We start from the raw sequence: 12,644 nt of genomic DNA on the forward strand, positions 1-12,644 counted from the left end.
CTCTGGACTAATATATGCTGATTCCTTTTTTCTTTCTAAAGGTCGAGTAAAAGGATACATGCTGTTGTGTTTGTCCTTCGAACAAGTGCTCTACTCTGTACCTGTGCTTCACCAAAAAAAGAAAAACACACACGCACAATTTGATTTTTCAAACGTTTACTCATCAATGAATAATAGTTGGAACAAAATGGAGTTAAAATAAATTAGTATTTAGGAGACTCAACAAGGCCCCATGCTAATTGTGCTGCTCTCCTTACAGAGGCACAAAATAAAATAAACATGACTAAAAACATAATCACTTCATTCGTAACAATGAAACTACTGAAGCCTAGTGCGCATTAGGAGACGAACAGCTCGTGTCTCATGTCTGCAAAATCACATACGTGTACAAGGATCTGTGCAGGAACACAATTTCATGATCGGTCCCACAAGGTCGAGGGGAATGATCTTGAAAATGAAAAAAGGAAACGGGTTTTTAAATGTGCACTTGGTATTTCTTGTTGGTTTTCTGCGGAATGTGCCAGTTGTTTAGTATTAATGAAATGCGATTTGATTTGTTAGGCTAAAGTAAGCGATGTTTATAAAACTACTGTGAGTCAAGAAGATGTTCACATTACCACACACACTTTCAGGTTTATATGCAGATGTGTTTCATAATCCTGCGCACACTCAATCGCTGGCCCTTGATTCCTCATACTCCGTATTTGTTTACCGAGACATAATTCCATTTAATCTAGGTTTAATGTTAATAATAATCTTGTTCCAAACACATTCAAACGTAAACACACAAACCCTGAGAAACACAGTAAGTAATTTCCGGTTCAAGTACAAATTCCATCAAGCTCTCCAGACCACTAGAAAAAGCAGTATCCTTTCTGTGAAAACTACAACATGAGAGAAACATCTTCCCAGAACGAGCACACACACACGAACACAACATACACCCCTAAAAAAGACATAATACATAACCTTCACTTGTTGCTATTTCGTGAATAAATGTAGACGTCTTGGTTGTGTTGCAGGTTTTGGTGTAGAGTCCCAATATTTCTTGACTTTAAAAGAAGGCTGCTTCCAAACATAGGTAAAGATTTATATTCTTCTGAGCTGGAAGTCAAAACAGGTGTGGCTATAGTTTATCCTTCAATAATCAACTCAAAGGAGCATTCCAGGAACAATCCTGCTTTTGCAACCAAAAGATGCACATCTTGCTTAAGGGTGTTGTGGTTGTACAGCAAGATCGTCCTCATGGAAACGTTTTCCTTGGGTTACTTCTTGGAATTGACCCTGTTATCCTTGTGCTTACAGCCCAGATCCTTAACCAGATGTTAATCAAAAAGACTCATTTGGTAAGGGGTTGCTCCTTAATAGACATTCTAACTTCACTTAGGACCCTACAGCCATTCTTTTGAAGGTGTATCAATAATGTCTTCAGGTGACTCAAAGTAAACTTGAGGTTTTGGATGTTGAGTAAGACTGTTCTTTTAGAAACTCTCCTTTCCTTGGGATAAATCTTGGAACTCACCCTGTTATGCTTGTGCTTGCAGCCCAGATCCTTACCCACAAGTCTAGGTCTTCTCCAATTAGGAACAGCCTTAACTTGGCTATTTTGGCAAACGGAAAGAGATTGTTCAGAAGGTTTTTCTATTAGGGTTAAAGGGTCTTTATTTCAGTCACTAAAGTAAAAGAAATGGCTTCCGGAGCCAGACTGTTCTATTACAAAGTCCTTGGGATTCGGAAATAGTTCTTCTAATTTTGTGCTTGCAGCACGGATCCCTAGCCAAAAGTACACTAAAAAGGACACAATTTTCAAGGGGATGCATGAAAAAAGAAATGTCTTCCAGTTGTCGTTGTTCACACTGGACAGTTTCCACCTTAGAAATTTTTGGGCAGAAGAAAATTTTCTGTAGGTTTTTCTATAGGGTTTATTGAGCTGTTGAAGTAAAAGAGGGTGGGGGATGAAGTGCATGCCCTTTCTGAACATCGTTTCCATGTTCGCAATAGATGTTCGACAAATTTATAGTCCGTAGTGGCTGGCAGAGTTCAGCTATTCTGTTGGCCCTCCAGAACTTATTGTACCGACCCCACTTTTGATCTCTGGAAGCCTCCAGTTCTCTCGATCTTCGTTGTCTTTCTCTTGATCATCCCTACGCAGGTCTCAAGAGTACTTGGTATTTGAGATCTTCTTCCACAGTAGCGTTTTGAGGTTGTTCAGAACAAGGGAATGGTGCACCTCCATCTGCGAGGCCAGTCCGCTGAGAGTCACACATGTGCGTAGCTGTTTCTCCAGGTCCTCCCTCAGGTCCGACGGCGCTCCGAAGAGCAGGAAGTCTTGCAGGAGCGCACACACTTTGGCCAAGTTGGGCTGCACCACCTCCACGTTGCACTGCCTTGCCAATCGGTCACAGGTTGCTGTGCAATCTTGCCCATATGTGCAATCTGCATTTGCTTCACAAGTTCTCCCTCGCAGGAACCCCTTGACGGTTGCCTCAGATGCTATGCTTTGAAGGTCTGCCATTTTGAAGTCGTATTTCGCATTGTAGCCAACCCGTCTCGGGCTTGCGTCACATATGTAGAAGCTTCCGTATACGCCGTGGAATACCTCTTCAACAAACTCTAGAAGACCGATGGTGATTCGGGCTCTGCGTGGCCACGCAGGAGCAAGCCACTGGTTCAGAGCGACACCCAGGGCCTCAGGAAACACTGGCTGCAGCCAACCAGGCACCTCCAACCTGAAGAGGGCGCTGTGTGCCACACGTTCAGTCACGTAAAGGTCTCCGCAGAAGCCAAGCAAGCGTGGAGCATGTTCTTTATCTTGCAGTGCCACCATTAAAACAAATTCATTGATCTGAAGCAAAGCCCACACGGATTTCGCCTCCGCTAACGAAACTTTGCCATCGCCGTTGACATCCGCCAGAGAAATCACGCGAGTTACAAGAGTGCTAAGAGATGACTGCTCACCAACACTGTCCTGCGAGTGAATGAAAGAAGGAGAAAGAGATTTTAATACCTCCAATGTTTTATTTCATAGACTGAATATAATTCATTAGCAATTGAAATTACAACACTTTTATACTGTTTATACACAAGCACAACATTTTCACTAATCAGACAATTTGGCTACAAATTTAGCTAAAAAAATGTTTTAATAAAAATTAGCAAAATAACCCAACACTGGATATGACAAAGCACGCGTTTGTTTTGTTTTCCTCTGAGATAAAGAGTAAAAATAATTTACTAGTAGTTATATACACTATCATACAGAAGAAGCTAAATGTACTACAAGCCACAAAACTCATTTTTATTTCATGAGATTTTTAGAGTACAGTCTTTATTAGCCTTATGCATGTATACCGAGGCATGCATGGCCATTTACAGCGCTTTGTGTGGGTTGTGTTTAAGTGTGTGTGTTCGTGTTGTTCTCCCCTGTGACACAGAGTGAGTGTATTGTTCTGGCTGTGACCTTTTGAAGCTCCTTCAGTTATTTTTGGCTTCTCTCCCCTGTTACCCCACTCCCTCCCCTGCTCTCTCTCCATTTTCACCCTCTTACAGGGGGACCTTGAGGAACAGCCAAAAGCTCAGAGAGGGTTAGACTGTCTTATATCCGTTTCTGCTTTGCTAAGCAGGACATAAATATCTCGCTGGGTGATATATTGAGTATTCATGATATATTTCAATCAACATTGCAATATACTGTATGATATGTTTAAAATTGACAAAAATATTGCATAATAGTTGATTTTGGTTAATTCATTTTGGTGAATAATTTTTAACTGTCTCAAAAAAAGTGGTTTAATGAGTCACATTTGTTTGCAATGTATTTAAAATGCTTTTCTATCAGTCAAAATGATTAAATTATATATGCTGATGATTGTTCAATAAAAATTGTGTGAAAACACTGAATCTTACTTGCATTAAACATTCTGAATCTGCTTGAAATTCATGCATATATATATTATCCTCAAAAGACTGAAAAATATTAAGATACAGTATTTTTAGATATTCCTAGCAGCCCTAGTCACAACATCTGTACCACAAAACTTCAGGTTAAAATTAAAAACATCAAGATCTAGAATTTAAGGGCAAGTGTTCTAGAGCTAGAATATAAAGCTTGTTTCTGTGTCAGCTACAGGTTTGATTTGTTGCTATATTTGAGGATATTGTGAAAAAATGAAAAAAAAGACCTTGAGAAAGGAATGCAGCATTGCTCTGAATTCATCCATGGACGTTCCGCGGGTGGGTTTATCATAGAGGCTGCTGTCATGCTGTAGTGGAGAGTCGGGACCGTTTTCTCCTCTCATGCTCTCTTCAATCCCACACTTCACCAATACAGCTTTCTCCTTCCACACAGCACTGTATATCTGGAATATATTACATAAAAATACATTATGTGTGTCAGATGTAATCGTGTATATATATGTATATATATATATATATATATATATATATATATATATATATATATATATATATATATATATATATATGTATATATTATCTGTGTGTTTACCTGGTGTGTCGGTGATGTTGAAAGACAGTGCTGAAGAGACAGTGTTTTCTCCTCGCAGAGAGACTTACACACTGACCCAGAGATAATACCTCTGCGATAATGATCACACTGAAACACACACACACACACACACACATACAGGAAAACCGACAGTCATTAACCAAAAACATCTTTTCTTGATTTAACAGCCTTGTGCCAACAATTAGAGGACAAACTGTCCCATCAGTTTGGGCCGAGGGCTTCATGACATCACAAATGCACAGATCAACGTTCTCACTTTTTTCTTCTCGTTTTCATTTCTGGTCGTCAGTCCACATGTTGCAAAACAAGATCTGAAAAGGGCCACACTGACACACACATATACATGTATATTCCGACGTTATTTTAAGGATCTGAAAGTGGTTTTCAAGTGGCATCAAAAAAAACTGCAAATGTTTGGTTACCCATATTCTTCAAAATATATTCTTTTGCATAGAAGATATAAATTCATACAGGTATAACTCGAGGGCGATCCTTTAAATTTAGGTTTGGAATATATAGTGCATAGTTTGCATGGCCATATATATATATATATATATATATATATATATATATATATATATATATATATATATATATATATATACTGTGACTGTGAATGTAAATGTAAATCATCACAGTAAGAGGAACTTCTGCTTTCCTGAGGAGTGTTTACATGCTGAATGCAGAATTTGTGATTAAACCCAATAACACTGCATAATTAGCCTACTGTTACAACAAAAAAGGGAATATTTAAACTTGGCATAATTATCTATCAGCTCTTTCACTTCCTCCTTTTAAATTTTCCAGTTCCTCTCTCATCCTGCAGTTCCTGTGAGTGAAATGCTAGAAGGCAAAGCGGCATAAATATTACACCATCAGCGTGTATGGACTGTATGTGGACGCACTGAAGCGTTTGTCAATCATCCTGAATCATCCCCAGACGCTCACTCTCTGTCTTTAACTGGCAAATCCTGTCTAGTCCATGTCGGTGAGTCCTAAGAAGCGAGGAATGGCGCTCATGGGAAGGGATGTGCGCCCAGACTCGTGCATTATGAAAGATGTTGTGACTTACGATGAGCATGGTACAGACGTGTCCTCTGCAGAGCTCGGAATAAGAGGAATACTGCATATAGATCACCCAGCTGGCCACCAAAATCCCAAACCACGCCACCAACAGGTACTTGACCTTAACCGCAGGTAAACGGGACTGAAAGAGACATGAATATACACATATAAGCTTTTTTATTTTTAATGCAGATCTTATTTTCACTTTCAAACACGGAAACAAACTGGATACATATCAGAATTGTGCTAAGTGGCTTTAGTGTAAAATGCATGCAAATTTAATAACATTTAACATTAAACCATATTTTAAAAAGCATGAAATTTTAAATATATATATATTTTTAATTAATTGTTTTTAACTGAAATCAAAATAAATAAATTAAATAAATTAATATCTAATAAGCATGTGTGTGTTGGAATGCAGGATAAATAAATATAGCACTATATAGTATAATACTATATTTCTTTATATAGTTATTATAATATTATAGTATAGTAGTATATAGTATTATACAAAACGTACATACAAACAAAAATTGAAGATAAGTGTTATATTAATTCACATTAAATAAAAAAAATGTGTTCATTTTAAATGAAAATTTAACATTTATTGAGGTACATTATATCTCAAATGGTGTTTTATATGTGGCATGTGCCACATTTAAAAGGTCGTTTGAAAAATTCACAAACAAATTTATTTGAACATAAAATCAGAACAGCAACCTCGGCTTGCAATGTGGACGCAGCTTGAGTGACTGAGAGAGAAAGTGACAGAACGAGATATTAGTGGTCCTTAACGTGCTCTAACGAGATTAAATGTAGTCTCCTGGACAGTTTTCAGGTGTAAAAGGGCAGTGAATGCCGGAGGCAGCAACTGTTCTCTGTGCTGGAGTGGGAAAGAAAGTGTGTGTTGTGTGACTCTGTGAAAACACACATATCTGATTACTGGCTGTTGATACAGACAACTGTTATTAGATCCCTAAATTCACTCAGTGTGTGCACTGGCTAAAAACAAGGCCTGAACAAGCAATCCAAAAAACAGCTGCAGCACACTTTAAAATGCATTTATGCCCTATAGATATGAATCGAAACCTTTAAAGGAATAGTTCACGCAAAATCTGGCTAAAAAAACATCCTCAGGCCATCCGAGATAAAGAAGAGTTTGTTTCTTCATTTTGAACAGATTTAGAGAAATTTAACATTACACGACTTGCTCACCAATAGATCAGAATGAGAGCCCAAACATCTGATAAAAACATCACGATAATCCTCAAGTAAGCCACTACACTACACACTACATTAACATCTTAAGACGAGAAAAGAATCAAATCCGTCAAGACGTTTTGAACTTAAACAATTGTTTATGGACAAAATACAAGTCCTCTTTAAATAATAATGATTCCTTGAGTAAAAAAAATATATCCACCCACATATTTGTTCAGAAATGTTTTTGCTTGCTTGATCTGTGCATTTTTCTCTGATACTGGATGACATATTATTTTGAACTCATATTTTAGCCAGATGCAATGCTCTGATGATACTTTTAATGATGGAGTTGTTTCTTACAAGCATTCAGCTTTTATATATATATATATATATATATATATATATATATATATATATATATATATATATATATATATATATATATATATATATATATTATAATCTGATTGTGTATTTCATGATGTATGCATGACATAATTATTCTCTTGGGCTCATCAATTTCAATTAATTCATTGATATAGTTCTTAATTTCCAGCCTGAATGGTTTGTTCACAAACTGAACTGATTTGGTTCTAAAATATATATCAGTCTGCTACTCGCACAAAACATTGATATGGCTTCAGGAGACTTGCGATATGGAGTATAAATCATATGGACCACTTTTATGATATTTTTATAATGCTTTTGCATCATTCTTGAAGACTGAAAGCCTCAGTCCATTATAATTGCATGGGGGGAAATGCTACTAAATCACTATTTTTTTCCTTTTGTGTTCTACAGAGCAAAGAACGTCTTAAAAGTTTGGGTTACACTTTATTTTAAGGTGCCCTTGTTACAGTGTAATAATACATACGTATAAGTAATATTAATTGACTACATGTACTTACTATATGGTTAGGGCTAGGAGAACGGATTGGTTTACTTGCATATAATTATGCATCATTTATTGTTATTATAACAGTAAGCGAATATTAAGTGTTACCCAATTTTGCAACAACATGAAGCTGAGCGAATAACGACCACATTTTTATTTTGTAGCGAACTATTGCTTTAATAACGGTCCGCTGTCTGCTTAACCTGAAGAACTGTGCTTTTGTTTAACTTCAGGTCGAATCCCTGCTGCTTTCGTCCTCTTGTACGAGAGAAACCAAAGACGCATTTGTCATCCGTGACGTCTTCAGCACAGGGTTCAGCAATGAATCTGACAGAGTTGACCTACACCGTCTCAAACGGTCACAGTGTGCACTTACGGTGAGTGCACTTATAAAAGAGGGCTCTTAGTACGAATCTGCAGAAATACTGTCAGCATACCGTGTGCATTAAGCACTCAGACAAGCCGTGTGTGTGTGTGTGTGTGTGTGTGTGACTAGCTAAAGCTGGAATTAATGGCAACAATTAAAATAACAGTTCCTCTTTTATATGATTTCTGTGCATTGCCTTGTCTGAAATGTCTGAAAAAAATCTGAAAAATGCAATGCGGTGATGGTAATGTTTATGTATCACACAACGCATATTGTCAAACTGGCTCACAAAGACATTATTTCCGTAATTATAAGGACTGTTATGCATGCATTTTCTTTTTTATTATTTTTTTATTTGATATGTTTACCTTTAACATAACCAAAGGTTCATAAATTAGTTATTTAATTTACTTAATGATTTTTTTAAGCCTATAATACCTCATCTTATGTCAGGTTCCCCCTGTACAACAAAGGCACGTTGTCACAAAACGGTAAAGATTGTGCAACGTTTAAGATAAGAGTTCAATTTTCTGACAATTAGCCCCATTTTTCCTTATCACGCTATTATTTGCGTATTATTGATGGTAATACCATATCCTGGCTACACATGCTCATAGTGTCATGCTCAGAAACATGGTAATACCATTGTACTTTCGTGTTTTTTTTTTCTTTGTAAGGTTTCTGAAGGAAAAATAGCAGCACACATTGTCATTCTAGGGAAAAAGTTACCTGTAGGCCCTTGGATAAGGGACAGAAGAGCACCAGGTGCACCAGCCTGCGTAAACTCCTCGGCATCCTCGCAGCAACACTGATGATGCACAACACAAATAAAGATTTCTCTCCAAACGCGCCTTCACTTTCTCATCCCGTCTCCTCCGTTACAGGCGGCGTTCTCCAGCGCAGACCAGAGCGAAAACGCCTATTTTATCGCCATGTGCTTTCGTTTCGCGACGCAATCGGCCGTGCGATGGAGAAACATCCCATGCCGCTGGTGCTCAACTCAAGGGCACGCGCGCACGCGCTGCATCCAGAGACGCGCGAGCTCCGGGCATCATCCTCGCGCGACGAGACCGAAGCTGCGTTAAAAAACCAGCTCTGACATCTGCGCGTTATTTAGACCGATGTTTGATTCCGAGGGACGTGTGGTGCCAAAGATCCGCGGGAATCCGGTGGACGAGGATCGCCGACGATCAGCTGGAGACGCGGCCTCTCAGCGACTCCACAAAGCGTCTTAAAGGGGAAGAGACTCTGATTTACCCTACCGACAGAAAATAAACACTGTCTCTTTAAATGTCGCCTGATTGCAACAGAATAGAAACAAGGGGGAAAGACACTGTATTCAAATATCACCACAGACACTAGTTAATACAAAATAGCTTTAAATGTGATTAAATGCAATAAAACATTAAACAAAAATAGCGTTAGGATTATGGCCTAATGTTAATTATAACCTTATTTTCTTCACATTTGGTAATTTAGCACTAATAATTATATATATATATATATATATATATATATATATATATATATATATATATATATATATATATATATATATATATATATATATATATATATATAAAACTATAGGCCTAAACATTGAAGATCAGATAGCAGTGTGCATAAATATATATTTATGTTATTAAAATTTGATAACAGACAAAAGATTATATAGGACACATATAAAATAGCTTTAAATGTGAATAAATACAATAAAACACTAAACAAAATTGGCCTAATATTATTTATGGTTTATTGGAGAAAACATAAATTAAATGCAATCGATTTAAAAATGAATAATCAACAACAATACTCTTTTTATAATAAAACAGAAAAATCAAGAATTACTTTAAATAAAATGGAATAGAAAGTAAAATATCTATAAATTCAACCATATTTTCTTCACTTTGGATAATGTAGAACTAATAATGTAGGCTTAAACATTTTAATATCAGATTGTAGTGTGCACAAATATATATTTATGTTATTTATTAAAAGGTAATACAAAACAAAATAACCCTTAATATTTGATCACAGACAAAAGACTATATAGGACAGATACAAAACGTAAAAATCAAATTTATTTAATTAAATCTTTTGATTGAATCCCTGTAAATGTGAATAAACAGAAAATTAGAAAATAAATAAATTCAGCCGTGTACTTTGAGTATTCGGTGGATGAAATGTCAGAATTATTATCAAAAACTGTTAACATCTAAAACGTGAAAACGCAAAGTTAGATTAGTGCTCTTAAGTTATTTAAAGACCAAGTTAAATTGTACATTTTTATAATGCATGTGTAAAGTCTTGTTATATTGAGTCTCTCTTATTTTCATGTCTTCACATTCCTTCTTCAGCCAGGTGTGTGTTTGGACAGGTTTGATCTTGCAATATAAAGATAGTGTACAGTACACTCACTGCAAGTGCAAATATAGGTTAAGGGTGATGGGTGTGTGTGTGTGTGTGTGTGTGTGTGTGTGCACGGACAGTGCTTGCTTCTCGTGTGTCTTTTTTTTTTTTTTGCATGTAGTATTTTATATTTCGCATTTGCTTACTTTCCAAGAATCATTTTAAGTTGCGCATAACACAGTTTTCAAGTAAAATTGCATGCAATAAATTCTTGCGATTCATGTTAAGGACGACAGAGGGGGGTAAAGGTTCGTGGAGAACTTAGTTGGCCTTAAATTATAGCGAGGAGCTCAAAAACATACGGATTTAATCATTTTAGTTAAAATTGCTAATATAGCCAGCGATAAAACAGCGCTTTCTGTTGCATTTCTGGATGACCTCGATATGAAAGTTCATTCGGTATCTGTTCGGGGACAAAGTTTATCAAAATTGTCACCGGCGTGACGTGGTTGAACGTTACTCTCTGACGTCACGACACGAAGAAACTCTGCTGTGATTGGCTGTTTAACTCAGCTGAGAAAACGTCATTTTTATGACATCAAAAGAACTCTTTCGATATAATGTGTCTTTGAAGAGGGTTCATATTAGAGTTCATATTGACACACACACACACACACACACACACACACAAAAAGTAAGCACTAAAAACCATACTTACATTTCAGATGATTTGTTTGGGAATAAACAACACACACACACACACACACACACACACACACACACACACACACACACACACACACACACACACACACACACTGTCACAGAGCTGAAAGTGTAGTCAGGTCAAGTTTAAACACCTAAGTGTCTGTGTGACCGCAGCATGTATCAGATTACACAGCCTCTTCAGCCGTTTAATCTTGTTAACTGCTCCTCATATAATCCTTAATCTACCTATCCGCTTCCCAACACTTGGCATTTTGATTTTTCCCCGGGAGCATTCTAAAATTGCAATAAACTAAATTTTAGGGAAACTTCTTTTGCAATATAGCTATGCTATTTTGATATATTTTTAGAAAAATGTCCCCCTTTTTTCTTTTTTTACATTTTCTATTTTAATTTTAATTAATGTTTTATTTAAATTATAAATATAAATAAATATAAAAAATATAAATATATAAAAATAAAATAAATTAATAAAATAAAATAATATAAATATGTCTATTTGAATATTTTAAGTTTTTATTTGAAGTTAAAAAACGTTTTTCTATGAAATAATAACTCTGATTATAGCACACTGTGCTCATCTGCAAACAGTAAAGTATTTGTACTTTGCCTACGGAACAAGTTTTTTTTTTTTTAATGCACAGTATGAATGAACAAATGAATAAATTAATGAATATTAATATACTGGTAACTTTCTGCCAGGACACTGTCAAGTCATTTTTGGACATTTCTGTTAACTCTAAAACAAAATTGCTTCAAATTATTGCAGTACATTGTGCAGTATTTTTACTAATTATGTTTTCAATGCAGAAATAAGATTTTTTTTTTATTATTATTTATTAAACTATAACTTTTTATTATTTAAAATCCATGAAAAATCCCCACACAGACTGAACACAAAGCAGGCACAGTTTGCACAGACACATTTGTATTTTCCAATAGATATTTACATAATAAAATCAGATGTAAATACTTTAGTCAGGTGGGATCAATGCTCAGGACTTGTCCCTGTAACTGGATGGTCCTGTTAACAGTGAAGAAAATTTTCATAAAGAAACTGCACGCTGCACTGTTCCAGAGCTTTCCAGGCATTTCTTTACACACTTCAAATGTTGGCACACATGTCTTTGTTGTAACAAATTAGTTTCAGGTAACACTGCACCAAACACACATGACAGGGAAACACAAGCAACCAGTACCCGGAAACACACACATGGGAGGGATTCAAACTTACAGCAGGAGCTTTTGTGCATCAAATAGAGCGTGGGGAGTCAGTTCATTTGAGCGAGTCGGTTCGTTCGGACGGTTCGCTTTAGTGAACTGAAAACGGTTCACAACCAAATCTTGTTGTAGTAGTTAAGATTGTTAAACAAAAAAAAGAGAGGTAAGATTGTTTCGAAGACCAGAGTTTGTTTCACTAACAGTGTGGCGTGTAGTTTTAATTCTGCTTGTTGACATTATTTGACTACAAAAACGTATTATGATTATTATAGTTAATAATTTTTAAA

The 12,644-nt window shown here is 36.2% G+C and overlaps 1 protein-coding gene across 1 annotated transcript; it reads right to left on the bottom strand.

Annotated features, from left to right (window-relative positions):
- Nucleotides 1–139: 139 nt before the first annotated feature.
- Nucleotides 140–9,388, bottom strand: dipk1b (divergent protein kinase domain 1B). Its single transcript, XM_043234443.1, has 5 exons — nucleotides 8,791–9,388; nucleotides 5,601–5,735; nucleotides 4,508–4,615; nucleotides 4,182–4,358; nucleotides 140–2,968 (listed from the first exon to the last, which is right to left on the bottom strand). The coding sequence occupies exons 1-5, from the start codon at nucleotides 8,854–8,856 to the stop codon at nucleotides 2,156–2,158; spliced, it is 1,299 nt and encodes a 432-aa protein (XP_043090378.1). The 5' UTR covers nucleotides 8,857–9,388; the 3' UTR covers nucleotides 140–2,155.
- Between the last annotated feature and the right edge of the window lie 3,256 nt (nucleotides 9,389–12,644).

The sequence above is a fragment of the Puntigrus tetrazona genome, unplaced genomic scaffold (genome assembly GCF_018831695.1).
Source record: "Puntigrus tetrazona isolate hp1 unplaced genomic scaffold, ASM1883169v1 S000001111, whole genome shotgun sequence".
Classification (NCBI taxonomy): Eukaryota; Metazoa; Chordata; class Actinopteri; order Cypriniformes; family Cyprinidae; genus Puntigrus; species Puntigrus tetrazona.

Excerpts from the sequence above, each read along its gene's own strand:
- dipk1b (XM_043234443.1), bottom strand. The coding sequence starts at position 8,856 with ATGCCGAGGAGTTTACGCAGGCTGGTGCACCTGGTGCTCTTCTGTCCC. Across the intron at positions 5,736-8,790 it reads CCTTATCCAAGGGCCTACAG|TCCCGTTTACCTGCGGTTAA; the intron begins GTAACTTTTTCC and ends TGTCTCTTTCAG. Across the intron at positions 2,969-4,181 it reads TGCTGCATTCCTTTCTCAAG|GACAGTGTTGGTGAGCAGTC; the intron begins GTCTTTTTTTTC and ends ATTCACTCGCAG.